Source organism: Polypterus senegalus, chromosome 14, assembly GCF_016835505.1.
Source record: "Polypterus senegalus isolate Bchr_013 chromosome 14, ASM1683550v1, whole genome shotgun sequence".
Lineage (NCBI taxonomy): Eukaryota > Metazoa > Chordata > Cladistia > Polypteriformes > Polypteridae > Polypterus > Polypterus senegalus.
In genome coordinates, this window is record NC_053167.1 from 4,602,571 (window position 1) to 4,627,074 (window position 24,504).

At 41.6% G+C, this 24,504-nt stretch overlaps 1 protein-coding gene across 3 annotated transcripts in view; it reads left to right on the plus strand.

Annotated features, from left to right (window-relative positions):
• Positions 1-7,350: 7,350 nt before the first annotated feature.
• Positions 7,351-24,504, plus strand: part of rims4 (regulating synaptic membrane exocytosis 4) — a 178,553-nt gene continuing 161,399 nt past the window's right edge. For all 3 annotated transcript variants that reach the window (XM_039735413.1, XM_039735411.1, XM_039735412.1), the window contains exon 1: positions 7,351-7,930. In XM_039735413.1, coding sequence (XP_039591347.1) covers positions 7,834-7,930 — 97 coding nt within the window. In that variant the 5' untranslated portion in view covers positions 7,351-7,833. The remainder of the gene's footprint in view (positions 7,931-24,504) is intronic.

Below are 24,504 nucleotides of genomic sequence, written 5' to 3' on the forward strand. Positions count from 1 at the left end.
ACCTGAGAGAGTAACCACAGAGGACACGGCCTTTTTTTCTATGTACTGTGCCTATATGAACACACAGTAATACCCAAACTATTCCTAAGTGAAGTTTGCACTGTTTTGTGTTTTTTGTATCTCACACCCTCATAAACCTTTATCGTAAGAGCATCGCTTATCTACAATGGAGTGTTCGATCAGAAGAAAATATGAAGCTGGTTTTAAATTAAACGTTGTTGAAGTAGCAAAAGAAATTGGTAACTGTGCTGCTGCAACAAAATTCGATGTGTCTGAGATAGTGGTGAGAGATCAGAGGAGGCAAGAAGATGTAAAAAAAATGTAAATGTCACATTTTTGAACGGGCGTGATTTTATGATCGATTTTTCGGGTTTCAAGTCCTGACTTATACATTACATGAGTATTTACGGTATTTAAAGAATGCAAGGTAGTCTGGGAATAGTTCTGATTGCCTGGACTTAAGTACAACAGCGGTGTAGAGAATGGCAGAGTCCTCAGTGTTTCGAGAGATAGGTTTCAGCAGAACACTTAAAGTGGAAGGAAAAAATAACTATGGGATGTGAAAGAGATAAAGGGATTTTTTGACCTACTTGTGAAGGTCTGAGAATAATGGTATTTGTTGTTTTACATATGTGTGGTCTCTTTTATTGCCAATCATGTCTTTTTATATTTTTTTTGGTGTTTTATTTTTTGGCAGTATGGCATGTTTTTGTATGGATAACTAGGCAGTAGCAAATCATGGTGCTGTTACTAAGTGACTGGCCATGTTGTGCCATGGACCCTGTGTTTTGGATTTTAGATTTCGTGCCTAATTGCTGTCAAAGTGGATTTTCCCTGAACCACATCCTAAAGACAGGAAGGTTGGTTTAACTGCTAATTTTAAATTGTCCCTGTGTGCATAAGAGGGTCTTGTAATAAAATGTCCCCCATTCCAGAGGGGTCCTCCTTTGTGGCCAGTACTGCCAGGACAGTGCCAGGACAGACTTGTGCACCTTGGGCCTTTAATTTTGATGGAGTAAGACTGAGAATATTATTGTCCATAAAATTTGCACCTAATGGAAGAACAATTAATTTTGTTGCCAAAGCCTATTCCAAAGGTAATAATGAAAATCTGACAGAAGTAGCCTAAATATGAGGAGGTGCAAACACTGTCCTCAGATTATTAATATTGATCAGATTATTTTTGAAAGTAATTTTTCTGCCCTATTATCAAACGTTTAATAGACTGGGATTGTCATATTTATCATTTCTTTGTATGATATTCGGTCCAAATTACAAAATCAATCTCTCATTGAATTTTTCACCTCCTTGTCCCTTGGAAAGTGTTAGCTTCCAAGTGTTTGCTTTAGCACTGAGAGAAAAAAAAAAAGTGAAAAAACACTGGGTGCTATGTGTGAAATTCTACTTGCATGATCTTCAACTGACTGCCATTAAAAGTAAATTATATCCCACATCATTTTGTAGCATTGTCTCTGTTCATTGTGTAATAAAAATGAAGTCATGATTAATGTCAGCTAATCTACTATAACGTTCTTTTCCTTTGCTCAGAGAACAGGAAGATGGAAGGAAGGAATAATGGATGGATATATAAATAGAAATAATACCCCAGCAATTTCCTGTCAGCCTGCTCGAATCCTCTTCCAGCCAATCAGACTGATTCCCTCATGAAATTAAAATTGGAGAGCAGGTAGTTGTTACAGCTTAGAGCTTCAACAGCATTAAAGTGACTGCAGGCTGGATTCAAGATGAATCTGCACTGTCACGGGTGGTGAAAACCTCCCAGCACATCATCGGAATCCCACTGCTGATGATCCTGCAGCTTACACGGTGTCTGTGACAGCAGACTAGCAGGATCATCAAGGATACCTCACACCACAACTATGGACAGTTCCCCTCCTTCCATCAAGGAGGCGCTACAGGAGCCTTGGCTCAGGAACAGTTACTTTCATAACACCATTCTGAACTTTCAGCCCTTACCACTCAATAGCTTACTTTTCTAAATATCCACACCGTCTGATGGTGCCCTGTGTATATTTTCACCTGTTTACGAATATCTATTCCATACATAAAAAATATTTCATATATCTATAATTATTCATATCTTGTATCTGTACTTACTGATCAGTATTCATAGCTATTTACCCTTCCCTGTATATACTAATACCTGTAAAATTCATATATCATACAGAAATGCAGCATATTCTTATTTGTATGCTGCCTTATTGAACCTTGCTGTCTATTGCACTTTATTGTACTATTTGCACTCCATGGTTAGATACTAAACTGCATTTTGTTGTACCTGTATAATGATAATAATATTGAATCTAATCTAATCTAATCTAAAAGGTGTGATTCTGATCCCATTTTTTAAAGAAAATCCCACAGTTACCCACCTTTGTCTTTTCTAGATAATTAATAAGTTGAAATGAAGTTGGCATCAAAATCTGGAAAGTATGGCTACCAAACTCTTCATCGATCACCTTACCACCATCATAAATTGCTGCTGGGGAATCCAGCCGAAATGAAACTGAATTGCTGTTTTCTGGTTTATCCAGCTATACTAACAAAGACTCTGTGAGCCATCTCTTCAACGTTACTAGTTTCTGTATTGAATACTTATTCCAGCAACGTTGGTACAAATAAATGGTAGATCGACCATAAAGTGGCATAAAGCAAAGAAACATTCATTTTTTGCAGCATGATGTTACTTCATCCACTAAAAGGCAGCAGAATACTGTCTCAAGAGTTATTTTGGCTTAACAATATAAAGCCAAGCATCACATGTCACCCCGAATCTGGTTTGGGTTTTACTGTAATTGCTCATGTGCGGGGTGAAGTGTAATGATACACTTTATAGAGCTAAACTGGAATATCTCTCAGAATAATTTCAACCACCGCTACCAGATTTGTCCTTTATTTACAGTATCACTACATGATGTTGCAAGATGTTGTTAAAACATGCATGTGATGTACTCTACTAAAACATGTAATTATATTCCATTGTTGTTATTTTTGAAAAATGACTCATTGTTAGAAAAACAAATGTAATACAAAACTGTGGTACATTGGACTTTGATGAAGTAATTAAACAGAAATTAAGAAAACTCTGTATCTGAAAAGACAAAGAATCATATGCCATGCAACATTTTCTAATCACAGTAACCACTGATTAAACATTTTGGTTGTCCTCCTCTGCTAAGTGTTATTTGTATGTTTTCTGTTAAAGAATATTTCTACATCATAATATAATATCATACAATTTGTTACAAATGAATGACAATAGTACCCTTTTCTCATCCAGTGTTTTTGGCTGTATGACTGTGTTTCATTTCCTCAGCTACAATAGCATTAAAAAGTATTTTGCTGAATTGCATATTTTTCACATTAAGTGTTATCAGATCTTGGGCAAGCTAATATCAGCCACAACAAACTGAAGAAAATTATTTAAAAAAATTCCATTTTTCAGTCATTAATTAAGGAACGTGATGCAACGTCCAACAAGTAGTGCAAAAAAGCAATTGTCCCCTTGGACTTAATAACTGATTAAACCGCTTTGAAGAGCAATTACTGCAAACTGACATCTCCTGTAGTTATCGATCAGTCTCTCACAATGCTGTGGCCCACTCCTCCTTAGAAGACTGCTTTAGGTCAGTTGGTGAACTATTTATTGAATGCCCAGCCACAACATCTTAATAGGGTCTATTCCCGGACTTCGATTAAGTTACTATAAACCTCAACATTTCTGTTCTCTCTACCACTCTGATGTTGGGCTCCTTGTGTGGTATAAATCAATGTTTTATTGCGTAATCCAGGAGTGTGTTAGTAGAGCGCTATCTGGCTGCACCTTCAGAAGTATTCATCCACGAATTGGGCCTTCCTGCAGTGGCTCCATTGGGGTCTCAGATTGTGATGACCGGTAAGATTTATTAATGAATAAAAAGACAACGACAACAACCTTTATGTCTATAGCACATTTTCATACAAATGATGTAGCTCGGGCGGCACAGTGGTGCAGTGGTAGCGCTGCTGCCTCGCAGTTAGGAGTCCCGGGTTCGCTTCCCGGGTCCTCCCACGGAGTTTGCATGTTCTCCCTGTGTCTGCGTGGGTTTCCTCCGGGCACTCTGGTTTCCTCCCACAGTCCAAAGACATGCAGGTTAGGTGGATTGGCGGTTCTAAATTGGCCCTAGTGTGTGCTTGGTGTGTGGGTGTGTTTGTGTGTGTCCTGCGGTGGGTTGGCACCCTGCCCAGGATTGGTTTCTGCCTTGTGCCCTGTGTTGGCTGGGATTGGCTCCAGCAGACCCCCGTGACCCTGTATTCGGATTCAGCGGGTTAGAAAATGGATGGATGGATGATGTAGCTCAAAGTGCTTTACATGATGAAGAAAGAGAAAAAAGACAAAGTAAGAAATAAAATAAGAGAACACTAATTAACATAGAATAAAAATAAGGTCATATGGCCAGGGAGGACAGAAAATAAAATCTGCAGGGTTCTGAGGCCACAAGACCACCCAGCCCCCTCTAGGCATTGTACCTAACATAAATGATCTCAATCAGTTCTCATGGTTTTCACATGGAAGAATTAGATGATGATGGTCACGTGGACCTCTGGCCTTCAATCTATCAATGTAGGGACTGCATGGTGCTTTGATCAGGTGGTGGTGGAGCAGATCGGTAACACAGAAAACTGGAAAAAAAACAGAAGAGAATCATGGATTGCTTTATTTAAAGTCAATAATTTCAAAAGAGAAATAGGATTATCCTGAGGTAAAAAAACAAGATTGCACTACACACAAATGCAATCCAAAAGCATTATGTTGACATGATGGCACGGGATTTGCAATAATGCTGCTTGTGAATGTGACTCTAAAATTGTTGTGCTGAGAATTTCAGTTGAATGGTAAGTGGCAAAGTCAGGACATTTTCTCCTGGCCAAGGCTGGACTCATTCATGCTGGATTACTTAATAAAAAATTCAAACGTTAATCTGTCTCCACATTGTCTTATAACATTCTTGCACCATCTCCTGGTGGACTTTCCTCCAGTTACTTCCCAAAGACATGCAGATTAGATGAATTGTTGACTTACATGAATTAACCTGCTAAGTGAGCTAGCCCTGCAATGGGCCGCCACAACATCCAGGGTTGGTTTGGGTCTTTATTACTAGGTTACAGTTATAGGTAGTAGCTCCAAGTCAAGGTAAGTCAAGTTGGGGAGCATGCACTGCTATGGTGCTTTGCCACACCCACTACACGACAAACCAGCTCGGGATCCCAGTTGACAACCCCCCAGGCAGACATGCGGTCCAGTCCTACCCTCCGGAAATAACCCACTATCTGCTGCAGCCAGGTGTTACGTGGGCAACTTCTTGGCCTGGTCCAACCACTCGGGTCCCCAATAATGAGGATCTTACGAGCTCAGGGAAACGCACCACATGGCCATAGTGCCGTAACTGTCGCTCCCTCATAATGCAGGTAATATGCCTCCTTCGGGACTCCATGAGCAACCGCTCATTTGACACAAAGTCAAACCAATGGTACCCAAGGATTTTCTGGAGAGACACAGTATCAAAGGAGTCCAGTCTTCATCTCAGATCACTGGATAGTGTCCATGTCTCGCAACCATATAGCAAGACAGGAAGCCCCAAGACTTGGTCCTTCGTCCTTTTGCAAAGATATCAGGAGCGCCACACACCACTTTCAAGTGACCTCATGACCCCCCATGATCTCCCAAGCCGTCTACTGACTTCATAGGAAAAGTCACTAGAGACATGAATTTCACTGCCAAGGTAAGTAAACCTCTCAATAAGGTCAACACTCTCTCCACAGACAGACACACTGCTGATGGCCGTGCCCAAGAGGTCATTAAAGGCCTGGATTTTGGTTTTTATCCAGGGCACTCGCAAGCCCAGACACTCAGACTCTTCGCACAGTCTCTCGAGCACTCCCCATAATACTAAACTGAACAAACAGGTTAGAAAATTGAAGAAAAGGTGAATTTTTGGTAAGCAGTTCAAGTGTTTCGGAATCTAAGGGTTCATGCCACCTTTCTAGCCAGACCTGTTCATCCTTATTGTCAGGTGTAGAGAGTCCAGTGTAATTCATATTTGCTTTTCTAAACAGCATGTTACACATCTCCAGTTCGATGATCAGTTAGCTTAATTTAGTTTTGTTTGCCCAGGCCCTCCCTGATCCAACTAGAATTGCAGGCTACTTCCTATGCAACCTAAATCCCCCCCCAAAAAAACAGCCTCCCATAAGCAACCCCGTTAGGTGCAGGCATCTCGACAGCACAGCTGCAAAGACCTCCAGGCTCCCATGCCTTAAATGACCTCCAGGCTCCCATGCATTAAATGTCAATTTAAAGAAGTTAATTTGTTTTTTTAATAAACTGATGCTGCTGTATCTGTGTTAATATTTGAAGGACAATTTTGTTGTTGGACTATCCAGAGAGGACCATCTGCAACCCCAGAGAACATGAGCCTGTGCATGGCACATTAAGATTACTTTTTTAAAATACCTAATTATCAAATAACCATGGCCATTAAATACTTAAACTGTCCACCACTTAATAATTATGCAACAGGATCATGGATTAAATGGAAACAGATCCCTTGGTCAGCCCAACCCAGCGATTTTAAATCAAAGTTAATGTCCTTGGCTCTGTATAATGCCATAGTGTGAGGAATGACGGAGTATGAAAAATGAAACAGTGAGCCCAACGTTACGCTCAAACTAGTGATACCATTCTAATGCGCAAAATGGTTTAGCTACTGAGAAGATTATCTGATACCACCTATACCAAATCAGTTTCTGTGAGACCCAAGAAGAAGCAGGCAGGCTTGCGATTAGCCAGCCAAAAACAAAATCTATCTGACCAGCCCCAGAACAGTCATCTGGCAGGTTGTCTGATGTGCTATCAAGATGAATCAGAAGTTTCTGAACTCCCACATAGGCTCCAAAACCTTTCTTGAGAGCTCAATAAGCTGGCTTCCTTCTTCCCCCCTCCTTCTCATTTTGTTGCCTTTTGCAATGCTGTGTGTTGCACTTTGTCATATGAAACACAGCAGTATGGCACAAGCATTGTGTGACAGAGCGAGAGAGAGAGAGACAGAGAAGAGGGAGGGAGGGAGGGAAGGGAAGGGGGGGGGGAGTCAGCGAGATGAGATTCAGCAAGCGCTGATCTGAGCCATGTTGCTCTCTGCTGGATGCTCTCACTAACACACATCCATCCTCTCCAGCAGCACTGCTCTCTGATTGGTGCACAGAAAAAATCCCACTAATGATTTCATCCGAGCCGCCTCCTCTCCTGCCCCTGGCAAGGACTCATCAGTGAATGAAGTGGAAGGTGCATGCCGCTCAGAAACTGAGACCCTCCATCTGCTGGGCAGTACAGTAAACACAAGAACAGCAGCAGCTGGTTGAACTTGGGTACCACATCAGAGGAGATGCTTCTGCCTTTGTAGTGGACCAAGGGGAATGTTGCAGTTGGTCTTTTATTTCTGAATCCTCTGTGGTTTATTCTACTAGCTTCAAGTTTTCTTGGGTGGAAGGGAAAGAGCTTAAACCACAAGGTGTCCATCCTTCTATTTTTCTTCCTGGAGCCACTGGCCACATTTTGGTGAAGTTGTTTTGTCCGTCACCCCCGATTCGAAGGAGGATTGCTATTCTGCATTTAAAAAAAAAAAAAATAAAAATTTTTTTTTAGGTGTTTGCTTTTCTCTTGGACGGGGACAGTAAAAAGTTGTCAAGACGCCGCGTGCCGTGCTCCGCGTGAAAAATGCCCCGGCCAGGTTGGCAAAGCCGACGCCGGACCCGGCACCCACCCCGGGCTTATACATGGAGCGCTCGCAGAGTCGGATCAGCTTGTCTGCCTCCTTTGAAGCACTGGCTATCTACTTTCCCTGTATGAACTCTTTCGATGAGGATGATGGTGGTAAGGCTTTTCAGTGTCCTTATAATGTGTTGTGCCAATGTGTGTGCATGTGCATGTGGCATGATGAGAGCTGGCCACCTCAGGACTCACCTGAGCTCATGTGGGGAGAAAGGAAGGGCCACTTGGGGAAGAGTGTTGTCTGTATCCGAATGAATCTTTAGGTGGGCTTTATGTGGGGGTACCCTTAAACAAACTGTGTTGGGCTTTAGTTCACCGGTGCTTTTCTTACGATTCTTTATTTTTATCCCAATTTTTTCGAAAAGAGGACAGTAAAGAAACCATTGGCTGAAAGATGATGGCAAAACACCTGCTCATAGCCTGTTGTAGAGTCTGCACTTCACCTTAAAAAGCCACTTCAGCCTTGGCAAAGTGGCGTGGGGTGCGGCGTTCTGAGTGTTTGGTTTGGCGTCACAGTTAAGTAAGACTAGCCCTTCCAAAATGGTCACACTGGTGAACACGGGTTTAACCTCCCGTTCATTAGGTGGTCTGTCCACTTTAACCTTGCGCTCCATTACCTTACCACTTTGTAACGACCCATTCTGCTCTCAGATCGACTGATGGTGGGTCTGTTTATCTTGGTAATAATGTGAAATTACATCGTCTGGAATGACTTTTTCCCCTGATTTCTACTTCCTAATGAATCATACTTATTCGTATGTGGTAACTGACTGACGTGTTGCTATTACAATGTGTAGAGTGAATGCTGGACCAGTGAAAAATAAAGAAATATCTTTTTTATAATATGGATTGTGAATCTGGAAGCAGGTGTTTAGAGAAATTGATGAAATAGGATGCATTGTGTATCTGGAAATAGTAATGCACTATTCCAATAAATGTAAAAAAAAATAATGTTTGCCTTGTAACAGTAATACATGACTTAAAGAAAACCATGCTTTTATAAATCTAATAAACCCTGTAAGTGCATGCAGTGAGGACTGGAGCGAGTGTCCTGAATATTATGTAAAGTTAAAACCCTCTGCTTTTCTGATATCACTTGTTGAATCCAAACACGAGCTGCTGTCTAAACATGTAAAACAGTTCAAACGCAAGCTGAATGAAGAGGGTTAAACTTTGATGAAGCCACATACATCCTGGCAGCTCTTGTAGTACTAAAAACTAGGAATGCACACAGAGACGCACAATGGGATGATTGATAAAATGACGAGCCTTTGCGCTGTCTTCTGTCATTTCATTGTCTGTTTTTCACGTCAGAAAGGTGCTTGCAGATTCTTCTTTCAGATGTCAGTTGAAAATGTGTTGAAATCTGTGTTTCTGTGGACCCTGCAGTCACATTCATATCCGTGTACACAGATAGAGTACCAGATTTAAAGCTTGTGGACTAAAATAACCTCTCCGATTTACTTTTCAAAGTCCCATACATTCTACATGAAGGGACGGTAAAGTGGAGAATAATTTATTATGTAAGCTGGAGCATTCAATGCTTTTGTAATATAATGTAAAAGGGATTTTATGGATGTAGTGATAATTAAGAAAGGATTGCATCTTCTAAAAACAACACTACATTGTAAAAGCTGTCACCGACTGATCTATAAGAACTGATGCTTTCATATATTGTAGATGTTCTTACTAGCATAAATAGTAAATGCAGAATTCTGGAGCTGAGAGCTCAGTAGTCTAGATAAATCAATCAAGTCATTTGTTAATTTAATTGTTAAATGGTTATTGTGTCGGGATGGGGGTAGGGCATGGAGCCTTAAAAAGGTATCTCAGCGTCTTACCGCCGGAGTCTGTCACTGCCAAGCCCCCCATCTAACTGGTGCTGCCGTGGTGTCAGCAGCACAAACACAAAGTATGCTGTTCAGAGTACTGAACAGGGAGGTCTGTCATTAAATTATAAGTACTGTCCAGATGCTGGGACAGAGCCTAGTAGGGATGGGTCTTGCTTCCAGGAGAATTTCAAGCTAAAATGTTAAACACGTGCCACTGGCAGGAGCCATGTTTAGTTATTTTGAAGTCCTGCTGAAACAAGGTTGATCCCATGTTTACATGATCTGAGAAGCTCCAGCATACCATAGATGAGCCAAAGGAGTTATATTTACACTGGTGTGTCTGCCGAAATGGGCTCTGTCATGCAGCTTTGTGAAGGTTTTTGGGCTTCAGGGGATCAAGGTCTCACGATTCTAACTTACACATCTTCGTCAGTCAGTGATGTACAGCATGACCAAACTAAAAAATAATACTTGAAAATTAAAAAGAAATATCTACCATTAAAAAAATAAATCTGAGCCCCAGACATACAATTGTAATATAAAAAAATCGGAATCTTATTAACTATATATATGGTGGCGGATAGCTAGGGCAGGGCCTTAACCCAGCCAGGACACCCGAGTAATGGAAGGTCCGGTGGGGAGAGAACACATGCAGGGCATTTATCTCCCCTGGAGCACTAGATGGCAGTCCCCTCTGGGGTTGCCGAGATGCCTTGGACTCCCACAGCGCTCCATGGGAGTTGAACTGTTGGGTTCCTTGGGTGCCACCAGGGTGTGCTGCAGGAGCTGCAGAGCCCTACTTCATTGGGGCCTCACCTGGAAGTAATTCAGGATCATGCTAATGATCCCGGGTGTGGCATTAAAGGAGCAGACTGCCACTGCTCCAGGAGCCAGAGTTGGGAGGAAGAGGGTGATGCTTGCCAGATGAGGAGTGAAGGCAGAAAGAAAGAGAGAGAGGGGTGAGAGTGAGAGAAAGAAAGAAAGAAAGTGAGAAAGCATAGGCAAAGTGCTTAGTGTTTTATTGTGCTTGGACTGTGCACTGTGCTGGGCAGTTGGGAAATGGTGGAAAAACGTTTCCACATGAAAAATAAAAAAACGCGTGTGTATGTGTATATATATATATATATATATATATATATATATATATATATATATATATATATATATACTAGCCATCCCCCATGACTTCGCCCCCGGACTAGTAAAACAGGACAGTGAGGAGGGCCCGGCCCATCTCTCTACTCCTGATGTCCCTCTTTCCACTCCCCTTGGCCTGTAGCCTCTGTCTCGGATTAGCATGAATATATCGCTCCTGCAAGTGAACTATGATTCTTAGCACAGTCAGAGAAGCTGCAAAATCAACTGGAATGTTCAAGCAAATTATAGAAAAAAAAAAAAGATCTAAATCCGTTAAGTAGTTCTCTCGTTCAGTAACTAAGCGGAGTTAAGATAATGCCCAAAGGCAGTCAGGTGAGTTAGGAGGGTCCTGCACCCTTCCTGGCAGAAAAATGAGCCTCTCTCGGATTTGTGCTAATAAATCGGTACTGTAAGCGAACAACGATACTTAGCGCGATCAGAAAGTTGCAAAATCAACGGAATGTTCAAGCAAATTATAGAAAAAACCCAATCTAAGTAGTTATCTTGAGAAAAGCGGACAGATGTACAAACGGGTCTAAAAAACTGCAAGAAATTTCACTCTTGGACCACGAAATTTTTAAAACCATTTTTTAGCGAGCACCTATGGCCCAAGGGTAAGCTACATTCCAAATTTCAAATCCCAAGTCCTCATGGTTTGGGAGATTTTGTGATGAGTAGTCAGTGGTTTTTGTCTTATATATATATATATATATATATATATATATATATATATAAAAGACGCTAGGAGTCGCTGTAGCCCTTTTCAACCCAACCCAACAGATGGATACACTGAACACAGTGGATACACTGAGTACAATCACCAAGAAGGTATTTAATTATTTTCTTCTTGTTTTCCATGTCCAAAAGTACCTCCACCACCATAAACAGGCAAGTAACAATAATAATAATAACAATACAATAAAGCACACAAATCTCTACTCCACTCCCCCCAGCAAGCTCTGTGCTATTACCTCCCAACACTGGCTCACTTGCTGGGTCTTCCGTAGTCCTTTATATGGTCCTTGACCTGGACGTGCATCCATTCTTCCAGCACTTTTGGGTCAGATGGAGGACTTGAGGTTTTCTTCGGGCTCAGTACTTTGGGTCTTCTGACCTTGTGACTTGGGAGTGCTTCCGGGCTATATGGGAAATACAAATCCCCAGATCTTCCTGCAGCATCTCCTGCCGGCACCCATGGTACCCAGCAGGGCTGAAATGCCGAACTACAAATTCCATGATGCCCTGCGGGAATCCGTGGCACCGCTATGATGCAGGGAACTCGCCATCTGACATCTTGGGGGAGGCAGTGTCCCACCGTAGCTGCATTCCCCCATCCTTCTCTTCTTTGGGCATCCCAGCCAGGTTTATATATATATATATATATATATATACACTGTACATACTGTATGTACACACATATTTCATTAGAAAAGGGTACAGAATATTCTGTACAATGAAACTATACTTCTAGCTTGACAACTTTATTCAGGACTTTGGACACAACAAAACAAAGGCCACACTTAATCAGTTTTCTGAAGATTCCATGATCTTTAGAGATTAATTCCATTATGACTCCAATGCAAGAGAAAGGGCCACTGATTTGCTGAAGGAGGCCACGTTAGAGGCCAACATGGATTAAGCCTTCCCACAGTGTCCTCACTGCAGACCCTGTTTGAACAGACCAGTTGAACAGATGACCATCCAAGACCTGGATGCCCTCAAGAGGACCAATATATCACACTGCCCTGTCAAAGATTATTTCAGATCTGTAACTTGTACTCCTGCTGAAAATGACAGCAAACACAATGTCCACATCAGTTATTCTGTGGAGCAGAAAGATGGTAAAAGGATCAGATTAATAAACGTGTGTCACATGACAAGCCATGTCAGTTCTTTCATGTGAGTCCTAATTAAGGTGACCAGACGTTCCATTTTTTCCGCGACAGCCCCATTTTATTCATTGCATCCCAGAATTAAAAAAAAATGTCCTTTTTCTTAATCATCTGGCCATTTATTAAACGTGCATGACACTCCATAGGGGAAAGCTCTTTAATTTAATACACACTTTTACAACACGCACAAAACCACAAGGGCTCCCCATTCTTTAATTTAATATACACTTTTAGAAGACAAATCAAACTATGTCACCAACACGCACTAGATTAATGAGTTGTGTCTCATTCTGGAGTGATGTAAATCTGATCAAACCAGTACTCACTAATCATTTCACCAAAACAAAAGCAAAACCCTAAATTGAAGTTCTTGACAGAAATTGTCTTCATACCAAGAAGTCAAAAGAAGCAAAATGTATTAACTATCATTATCCAAATCTGAAATGACCTGGAATGTCTAGGTTGACCTTTTATGCTGTTTTCAACGATGGCATCATGCGTCACACTAATTCCAAAGAAATGTGGTAGCAATCGAAACACAAAATGGCGGGGCCTGCAATAAACGAAGATGGCATCCAAAAAAAGATATAAATAATTTTAAGCTCCTTGAGAACAAACTCAAATTAAAACCATTATGGTGGGAAAGGATTCAGCAATAGCGAAAAAACATACTTTGATTTTATATGCAGAACTGATTCCACGAAAATGAAAGAGGAAACGAAATCATAACAAATGAGGCACCATGCTGCTGTTGTTACAGCAAGGCAACATGTCAGAGACCCACTGCACACACCTTCTACAAGATCTGACCCTACAGCAGGAAAATACAAGTCCACACACAGCTGCTGTGGTCACAACTGACCTGCTACTGTGCGAGCCTTGGCGCTGGATCGCAATAATTGATTCCTACGCATACTGAAGACAATACAGTATTATGTTATAATATCTCAGTATCTCATCTAACTGAGTGGCCATAGTGCCTTGTTTGCTGTTTGTCTGTCTACTGCTTCACTCAAGTTGGCATCTTCATTGCAAACCACTTCCTCAATAAGCTGGCTCCATAAACACCCTACTTCCCAAAACTATTATTATGTTTGCACTTGAAAGAAAACTGTAGTGCTAGGGTGTTGTACCGTGTTAGCCATTATGAATGTAGTGAGAAGCCTAGCAAAATGACACATTTCATAGGCTAATTAAAAACATTACAATATGCAAGCTTTCGAGGCAACTCAGGCCCCTTCTTCACACAAAGCTTGCATATTGTAATGTTTTTAGTTAGCCGATAAAAGGTGTCATTTTTGCTGGACTTCCCACTACGAAAGAAAACTGACAAATTCTAGTTCATGGTAAAAGTAAAAGTAAAAGTAAAGGCTTTGAATGACATATTTACGTGATAGTTAGGGCCATAACCTTCATCAAGATCAGATTTTGGTAAACTGTACACTACGGGGATACAATTGAATTAGATTTTGGTCCAAACGTTTGCTTGATTGTTTCAATTTATATTCATATGCAAACACAATGTATATCTGATCCATCCATCTATTATCCAGCCCGCTTTATCCTAACTACAGGGTCACGGGGGTCTGCTGGAACCAATCCCAGCCAATACAGGGTGCAAGGCAGAAAACAAACCCCGGGCAGAGAGCCAGCCCACCTCAGGGAGCACACAATTTAGAATCGCCATTGCACCTAACCTGCATGTCTCTGGACTGTGGGAGGAAACCCACGCTGACATGGGGAGAACATGCAAACTCCACACAGGGAGGACCCGGGAAGTGAACCCAGGTCTCCTTACTGTGAGGCAGCAGCGCTACCAGTCCACCACCATGCCGCCCTGTATATCTGCTCAGTTTATGGAATAAGTGACACGTAAAGATAAATGTCGGCTTAGACTAAAGACATAATGTTTACAGGACTAGAGAGATGTAAAAGGCAACGTTAGCAGAAGTGATCATGGTAAGGCAGGAGAGTGCGTTTTTCTTTTATATAATCAAGTGTTGCCCTGTGGTGGGCTGGCACCCTGCCCGGGGTTTGTTTCCTGCCTTGTGCCCTGTGTTGGCTGGGATTGGCTCCAGCAGACCCCCGTGACCCTGTAGTTAGGATATAGCGGGTTGGATAATGGACGGCTGGATAATCAAGTGTAACCCATTTCAGCCACACCATTAGGCGTTTCTTCAAATATGGTTTTATTTCTAAAATCCGTTTGAAATCCGTCCAGTTTTCCTTGCACACAGGCATCACTTGAGAGACAAATGAAGCATGTTAACTTCCTGTTGTTCTGCAACCTGCATTATCAATTGATGTCCATCTCTGATCAGATATTGTTAAGCCGAAGCTCTACTTGATGGTGCTAACTAATCTTCTCTGTCCGCAACACATTCAGGTTTCATCTGGTTTCTCTTGTTCCTGTACATCAAAGTTGTTTTTCTAGAAAGCTCTTTGCTCAGCCCATAACTAATCAGCAAGTACCAAGTAGTGTGGTAGACAGGAGGACTTTAAAACTTTTATTTTTGCAGAAATTAAGTGGATAAGATTGTGGGGCTAAATGGCCTGCTCTTATTAAACCTCTTTTCATGCTGTGTTATGTTTCCGATTTGTATTTCCTTCTTGTTTGCCCACTGTTGTTCATAAGTGATGGTTAATGTTTTCTGGAGTCTGTAATAACCATAGGGATAGGGTTAGGGTAGCATTTATGAGGATGCATGGAAAACTATTTGAATTGCCTGGTTTTGACCATGCTTTTGCTGATTAAGAGTCAAGTTTCCTTCCTTATTTGAGCCGCTCTGCTTTCTAGTGTGTACTGCTAATGGATGTTGTGAACCCCTGCCAAGAAAGGGTGTTTTGTTAGATGTTTTGTGGCCAAAAGGATGAACCAAGAAATGAAGGAGGCACACAGAACTAAAATCTTTTTAGTTAAACTGCTGAAGTCACAAAAACCAAAAGAAACAAATCTAATCTGATCGACTAAACTCAAAATACAAAACAAAAGGTGAAGACAAATAAACAAGCAGAAGATCAGAACACAAACTAGAATCTTTTCCTCTATCGCTAACGTTTATTGTTTTTAGAATTTTTCCAGGGCTTGAATAATGAGCTGCTGAAAGCTAGAATGATGAGTCAAGGCATCACATGATCCTCACATTATGTGACGGACAACATGCACATAGACAATTAACAAAATGGCTGACGTCAGGAGTGAACAAGTGTCAAACAGCAGCATTCCGAAAACAAAATGGTGTGGTGTTGACATCGTCAGTGTAAATATTACAATAAAAAAACTGGCAATAAAAACTCAAAAAGGTGAAAGAAGATGCATCAGAGGGTGCAAAAATGATGCTTCTTCTGAAATGAGCTACTCTGCTTTCTAGTGAACTGTTCTTGTGGACTCCTGCCAAGGAAGGGTGTTCTGTTAGTTGTTTTGTGGCCAAAAGGATGACCAGGAATTTGGAGAAGCAGCAAAAAAAATACTGCTGGAGTCAAGAAAACCAAAAGACCAAACACAAACCAAAGGGTGATGGCTGGATGCAAAAATGACGCTTCATCTGACCTGAGCCTTAGCTCTGGTTGTCGCCCTAGTTAACGCTCATCGAGGTGCAGAGATTTACGACCCTTGTTTCATTTTCCACCATGGCTTTTTCTGGCACTAACTTACCGATCGAATCAGGGATGCAAAATGAATTTGTTGATTTAGAATCTAGGTTAAACTTTAAAAGTGATTAAATATATGAGAGTAATAGTAACAATTTAAAAATAAAAACCCAATAAAACAGAGTAGAGGAATACAACCTAATCAGCCGTCCTTTTTATTATCTAGAACAGGGATTCCCAAACTCGGTCCTAGGGACCCACTATGGCTGCTGGTTTTTGCTTCAACCAGACTCCTAATCAATGACAATAACTGAAAACACAGAGTAAATTTAATTAGCTGTTTTTGCTCTTCTCTTATTCTACATTCAGAAAAGCACCGCAGGATAATTTTTACATTTATAAGCCATTTAGAAATATTTCTATTTTTACTATAGATTTAAATGCTTAACCCTCTTTGTTGATTTCATTATATTTTGCCCTTTCTCTGAGCAGTTTGCTCCCTTCATTGTGTCTTAATAATGACAATTAAAAACGAGCAGAGCAGACACCCAGGCAAACAACACTGAATCGCGAAAGGCTGAAACTACTTTAGCGTCAGACTCACTAATTAGAAAATAATGAATTGATTAAACAAATAGAATACCTGGAAAAATAGAATGAAAATCAAGATGAAAATGTTAAAAAGAAAGAAGAATACATCTTCCTATATAACATTTTAATATATAGGCAGTGCCCGGGTTACGTCCGAGATAGGGACTGTAGGTTTGTACTTAAGTTGAATTTGTATGTAAGTCGGAACAGGTACATTATTTTAATAAATGCTATTGTTGACCGACTGTAACCAAGTGCTCTGCCAATGAATGATGGAGTTTCACCTCTCTCTAACTTTTTTATTATTTCTACTTTATTTTCAATGGTGATGGTTTTTCTCTTCTTTACTGTATCACCAGCACTTGCATCAGATTTGTGTTTCAGTGACATTCTTGAAGGGTGAAGACAAAAGATTAAGATGAGCTCTTCTGCACAGCACTGTACACGTATAACAGCAGGAAGGCACCCGTCGTCAACACATCTGATGTACTGACAAGAGAACTTCCTGCTATCTACATAACAATACAAGCAGGCTTGCTATTGAGAATGAATGGGGGCTTCAAGGGGCGGTTCATCACCAGCCCACCTCACAGTCACCTCCACTACAGTATGCTGCCTGCAGCGTCTGCCTTCTGAGAACAAACACGATGCAGCCAAAGGCAGGTAGTGAATCGCCCCATTCAACAGGCAGCCATCCGAGGCACACTACAATGCTGTCCCCCGCCGCACCGTTCACCCTCAATGGCCTCCGTTCAGCCACAACCGGGTCACCGCTTGCAGCATTACCAGCCACCCACCGAGAACAAACGGGACAGCCGTGTGGGGTAGACGGGCAGTGAAACCGCTAGCCGCCGGGAGCCGCCCAAAGGACATTACACTGCGCAAGCAGCGAAATCACCCCCATCCAGTCTCTGTCCAGCCACTACTTGCAGCATCCCCAGGCTGAAGATAACGGAGCGGCAGTTACTAAGGCGCATGCGTTGCAGCTGCGGCCTTGTTCGTAAGTCGTAGGTTGGATGTCCATAACCTGTATATATATTTATATATTTTTTTTTTTACCAAACTTAGTTTTCTGATTTCTATATTGTTTCCAAAACACAGAATCTGTGAAATAACAGTTCACTTAATTTGCCCAGGAGTCCAGTTAAAAACAGAAGTTGGGTAGAACATAAACCTGCAGCCACCGGGGGTCCCCAGGAATGGGTTTGGGAATCCCTGAACTAGAACATTCTTTCTTTCACTAATCCATTTTCCAGATCTGCTTTTCATATCACAGAGGACCGGCACTGTCCATCCCAGGCCCGTTTAAAGTGTTCTGTTAACTCAACATGCAGCAAGGATGAGGACTGCAAAAACATGTGACCACCACGCAGACGAAGGAATTTGAAGAACTGTTAGCCAGCTGGGCCAGCGTGTACACCACCATAATGCCCAGCAGTGTGCCTGTAATTCAGAATGTGTCTTTATTCATCCTCTGTTTGTGAATGTCATTTTTGCAGCACTCTGTATAAATGGTGTGACCTCCAGGGGTTACACAGCTCTCCAAACACTCAACACAGCAGACACCAGGACACACATTCAGCAACGCAGACATTTTATTATTTGTTGGTTACCTCTACTCCCTCACTCTCCACAACACCACAGTATGAAGCTCCCAGCATAGTCTATCAGCTCACAACACTTTCCTTCTCTTGTCTCACTCATCTGCCTCCACTCCTGCTCTGGTAAGTTTCATCCACTTCCACCTGACTCTGGCTCCCAGAGTAGTGGCAGCTGGCTCCTTTAAAATGTCCGGTGATCTTCTTCAGGCAGCACTTTCGGGTGTGGTGGAAGTGTTCCAACCTAAGGGCTCAGCCGTTCCTGCAACGCCCCCTGGCAGCACCCATGAAACCCAACAGAGCTGTGCCAAACTCCAACTTCTATGGAGTCCTGTGGGAGGCCGAGGCACCGCTACAACCTAAGGGGGGCTGTCAATTAGCGTTCAGAGGCAACTGGGCGACAGACAACTCAGCAAAAAGACAACTCGGCAACATCCCTCACCAGTTAGGTAATAGTTAGGTTCAAAGAGATTTTTAAATGATATTTAAATGACAACGTAGGGCACTGGAAAATCCACAGAATCACCTGCTTTATGAGAGTCCCAATACGTTGAGAGTAAAGATATTCCATAAGCCGTACTCGCAGGTCGCCTTTTGTATTCTAAATAACGTTATCATACGATTACAATCAATACAATTTATATAAAGGATCAGCGATTTTGGTTGCAGAAGATAATGTAAGATAGAGTTTGTTTCATCTGCAGAATAAAGTTCGTTCATCAACTATATAAATTTATTTGCAACATTTTAAATCGCGTTGTCATTTAAATATAATTAAAAAATCTCTTTGAACCTAACTATTACCAAACTGGGAAAGGATGTCGCCAAGTTGTCTTTCACCGAGTTTTCTTTTCGACGAGTTGTCTTTCACCGAGTTGTCTTTTCGCCGAATTGACTGTCAACCAGTTGCCACCAAACTGCCATCTAGAGTTCTGGGGGAAGGCAGTGCACATAAAAAGCCGCCTTCCCTCATCCTTGCGTTCCTTGGGTGTCCCGGCTGGGTTGGACTGCTGGCCGTCCTTTACAACGGTTACTCTGTCATCTCAGAGTGTCACTACTTCATTTTGAGTTAATAATGTGTTGCACATATTACTTTCTATTCTCTCCACATACATTTATCTTTATAAAAGACCTTTGGATACACAGTTTTAGGAGTCATTACACACAGGACCATCACACCTTCATTTAAACTGTAAGGCTCCCTGTCATTGTAATCCCTGCTGGCATCAGATCTGCTCCATAGCTTGGAAGTATTGCCAAATAAATATGAATACAGAAGCAAGAGGGATTAGACTCAAAGCAAGCTTCTGATCTTTTTCTTTATGAAATTAGGACTCATGCAGGAATTCACTGTTTTGTTGACTTATAGAAACAACATTTTTCCTTCCCAAGGTCAAATACAAAGGCAGTCAATATGAAATCACAACTACTCCCCTCTGATAGATCTCCTCCTAATGTTTGTGAGTGAAAGAGTGGCACCCTGGAATTAAGGAGAAGAGCAGAAATACTGATGTCAGGCTTACTATTTTACTGGGGTTATTCTGCTATGAATAGATGGCCTTGGAAAAAACACTATTATTATTGAGCATGCCACAAAAAGTAAAATTAGGTCTGAATCTGTCCAATATAAATGTATGGGCAGACTATACACAGCAATGGTAACTGAAGATATTTAATTTACGTAGCTCTCGCAACTATACGTAAAAAAAACAAAGGGTGAGCATATTTGATCTTTATATCCCCATATCATACTTTAGGCAATAAATTATTAAAAACTTTTTCAAATCATATTTATGCCTCTGGTTCATCAATTTCAGATTTGCAATACGCAGTAAAGTTTTGGAATATTATTAAACAGTGGTTGCTTTCTATTTTCATTTTTTTTTTCTGTGATGGTGGAGCAGTGGTTAGCACTACAGTCTCACAGGCTCCACGGCCATCTTAATGTATGGGCACAATGGGACTGTAGGGGCTCATGATGTTTGTGAGGCCTGTGTATGTTTCTGCTTTCCAATCAAAACAGGAGCCCCAGTGCACAACTTTGCCCGAGAGCTTATGATGCCGATTTGACGGCCCTGCAGTCACAGCACCATTGCCCAGGCTTTGAATGCCACACTCAGTTACTGTGTGCACTGAAGTTTGTATGATCTCCCCGAGTCTCTGTGGGCTTAACCTGTTAGGTTAATCTGTGATTGCATACTGACTGTGTGTGTTGAATGTGGGTGTATGAGCGAACAGACCTTCTGATGGACCGGCTCCATGTGTCTGCTGCTGCCAGCTGAATTAGATTCAGATAAGTTATGTTATTTGTTTTAATGGATTTCATAATCTTTAGAATGACAGGAAATGTCATAAATTATTTTACAGGATAATGTCATTTGATATGACACCTCTGTGTAACAAACAATGCTTGGATAAACTGCAAAAAAGAGAAATACTGAAGGAAAAACAACATAACTAAAAATTACATTTTTATTTATATAGTAATGGACCAAGTGATTGGTCTGGGCGAGTCCAAAAATAGTTGTGGTGCCAACCAAGGAAAACTCCATTTAATTTGAACAACAAAAAAAGATCAAAACAAAACGTGTACTTGGTGGCACTACAATGGTCTATTTAACACCTTCTAAATTGTTCTGATTCCATTCTCAAGGACTCCCCATCCAGGGTGGTCAGGTCCAAATGAGACTGCACCTTCTGGAAATGTGATTTGATACTGGACAGACTAGAAGGGGTATGGCTTCTTCGGCACCATTACCCACAAGTGGCAGTTTCTCAAGGCAGTGAGGGACAAAGAAGACAAGACTGTTAGCGACAGTGGTACCACATACCCTAGGTGATCCTCTCAACATTTGTGACTATATTGTGGCTCACACAGGCTGGCACTGCCACCTTAACCCAAAACAGACAAGCGTGGGACAAAAGTTCAAGACACACACATTTTCTTTTTTTTTCCTCATGGTAAACACCTTCCCTGTTTACCACAGTCACAACACAGTCCCAGCACAAGCACAGCACAAACACAATATTCTCTTCCTTCACTCTTTTCCTTCTCCTCCACTCCTCTGGTCAAGCTTTGTCTTCCTCCTCCCGACTATGGCAACCGAGTAGAGGCTGCTGGCTCCTCTTATAAGGCACCCAAGAAGTGCTCCAGGTTCTTGATTACTTATTTCCGGCAGCACTTCTGGGTGTAGTGGATAAACTGCCCATAAGGGCTCAGCAGCCCCTGCTGCAGCATCCCCTGGCAGTGCCCGCAGATCTCAACAGGGCTGCACCAAACTCCAACTCCCATGAAGCCCTGTGGGAATCCAAGCTACTGCTGCAACCCAGGGGGGTTGGCATCTACCATCCTAGGGGAGGTAACGCTCTGACCACACTGGCTTCCCAGGGCAAGGCCTGGCCACACGCTACAATATATATATATATATATATACAAACATATAATGTATTACGGTTATATTTAGCTATTTAGCAGTTTAGAAGGCATTAAACTGACAATTGCAGATTTTTTGTTTTGATATTGTTTTGAGATTTTTTTGGGTTTTGGCTTTTCCATTTCTGGACTCACCCTGCCTGTTCACTCTCCCCATTACTATATATCTATAAATATCTAATTTGTAGTTATGTATATATATTTTTATGTAAATATGAAATCCTAATCCTAACCATAATGGCAAGTAGATAAGGTGAAAAAGTTTAATCTCCACAAATATAATAGCTAGGTGCAGGATTTGAACCCAGGATGTTGAAGCTGTTGGACCAAGTGTGTTAGACTCTTTCTACTTGGGTCATGAAATTACTACAGCAGAACATTTCTGTCAGCAGGTCTTAATGACTTGACTTTAGTCATCTCATCATCTTATCTCAGCTCATTTTCTAAAATGGCTTTTCCTACTGAGGGTCGAAGAGACAGCAAGACAAACAGGTCAGCCCAAGCTACCCTGTCTCCAGGCGTTTTCAAACCAGCTGAGAGCTAAACTCTTTCTAGTGTGTCCTGGGTCTACTGTAGGGTCTCCACCCAGTGAGACATACTTGGAGCAGCTTTATGTCATACCCTTACCAGCTCATCTGGGTCTTCTGTATCTGGGGGAGTAGCAACTTTACTCTGATGTTCTTCTGGATCACAGAGCTTCTCATCCAGTTATGGAGAGTCAGCCCAACTACCCTGTGAAGAAACCTCATTTTTACCTGTTGTACTCACAATCTCATTCTTTTGGTCATAACTCACAGCTCATGACCATAAATCGGGATGGGGATAGAGGTGCTGTTGCTAAAATCCACTTGTCAATCTCATGCTTACTTTTTTCCATCACTTGTGATACTTGAACTCTTCAAGGGCATTGTTCTTCCTTCATGTGAAGAGAGCAATTTACTCTTTTCCAAGAGAGAACCATGGCCTCAGACTTAGAGGTGCTGATCCTCATCCTAGCAGCTTCAAACTTGGCAGTGGATCACATAAGTGTGTACCAAACATCAAATGAGGCTAAGAGGAGGACTCTATATAAAGGAATCTCTAGTCTAACTACAACCCCAATTCCAATGAAGCTGGGACGTTGTGTAAAACGTAAATAAAAACAGAATACAATGATTTGCTAATCCTTTTCACCCTATATTCAATTGAATACACTACAAAGACAAGATATCGAATGTTCAAACTGATAAACTTTATTGTTGTTTTACAAATCTTCACTCATTTTGAATTTGATGCCTGCAACACGCTCCAAAAAAGCTGGGACTGGGGCATGTTTACCACTGCGTTATATCACCTTTCCTCTAAACAACACTCAATAAGCGTTTGGGAACTGAGGACACTAATTGTTGAAGCTGTGTAGGTGGAATTCATTCCCATTTTTGCTTGATGTACAACTTCAGTTTCTCAACAGTCCGGGGTCTCCGTTGTCGTATTTTGCGCTTCATAATGCGCCACACATTTTCAATGGGAGACAGGTCTGGACTTCAGGCAGGCCAGTCGAGTACCTGCACTCTTTTACTACGAAGCCATGCTGTTGTAACACATGCAGAATGTGGCTTCACATTGTCCTGCTGAAATAAGCAGGGACATCCCTGAAAAAGACGTCGCTTGGATGGCAGCATATGTTGCTCCAAAACCTGTATGTACCTTTTAGCATTAATGGTGCCTTCACCGATGTGCAAGTTACCCATGCAATGGGCACTAACACACCCCCATACCATCACAGATGCTGGCTTTTGAACTTTGCGCTGATAACAATCTGGATGGTCCTTTTCCTCTTTGGCCCAGGGGACACGACGTCCATGATTTCCAAAAACAATTTGAAATGTGGACTCGTCAGACCACAGCACACGTTTCCACTTTGAGTCAGTCCATCTCAGATGAGCTCGGGTCCAGAGAAGCCGGCGGCGTTTCTGGGTGTTGTTGATATACGACTTTCGCTTTGCATGGTAGAGTTTTAACTTGCACTTGTAGATGTTGCGATGAGCTGTGTTAACTGACAATGGTTTTCTGAAGTATTCCTTAGCCCACGTGGTAATATCCTTTACAGAATGATATTGTTTTTTAATGCAGTGCTGCCTGAGGGATCGAAGGTCATGGGCATCCAGTGTTGGTAATCGGCCTTGCCGCTTACGTGCAGAGATTTCTCCAGATTCTCTGAATCTTTTGATGATATTATGGACAGTAGATGATGAAATCCCTAGATTCCTTGCAGTTGTACGTTGAGAAACGTTGTTCTTAAACTGCTGGACTATTTGCCCACGCAGTTGTTCACAAAGTGATGAACCTCCAACTAACCTGTTCACCTGTGGAATGTTCAAAACAGGTGTTTTTTGAACATTCCTCAACTTTCCCAGTCTTTTGCTGCCCCATCCCAGCTTTTTTGGAACGTGTTGCAGGCATCAAATTCAAAATGAGTGAAGATTTGCAAAACAACAATAAAGTTTATCAGTTTGAATATTCGATATCTTGTCTTTGTAGTGTATTCAATTGAATATAGGTTGAAAAGGATTTGCAAATCCTTGTATTCTGTTTTTATTTACGTTTTACACAACATCCCAAC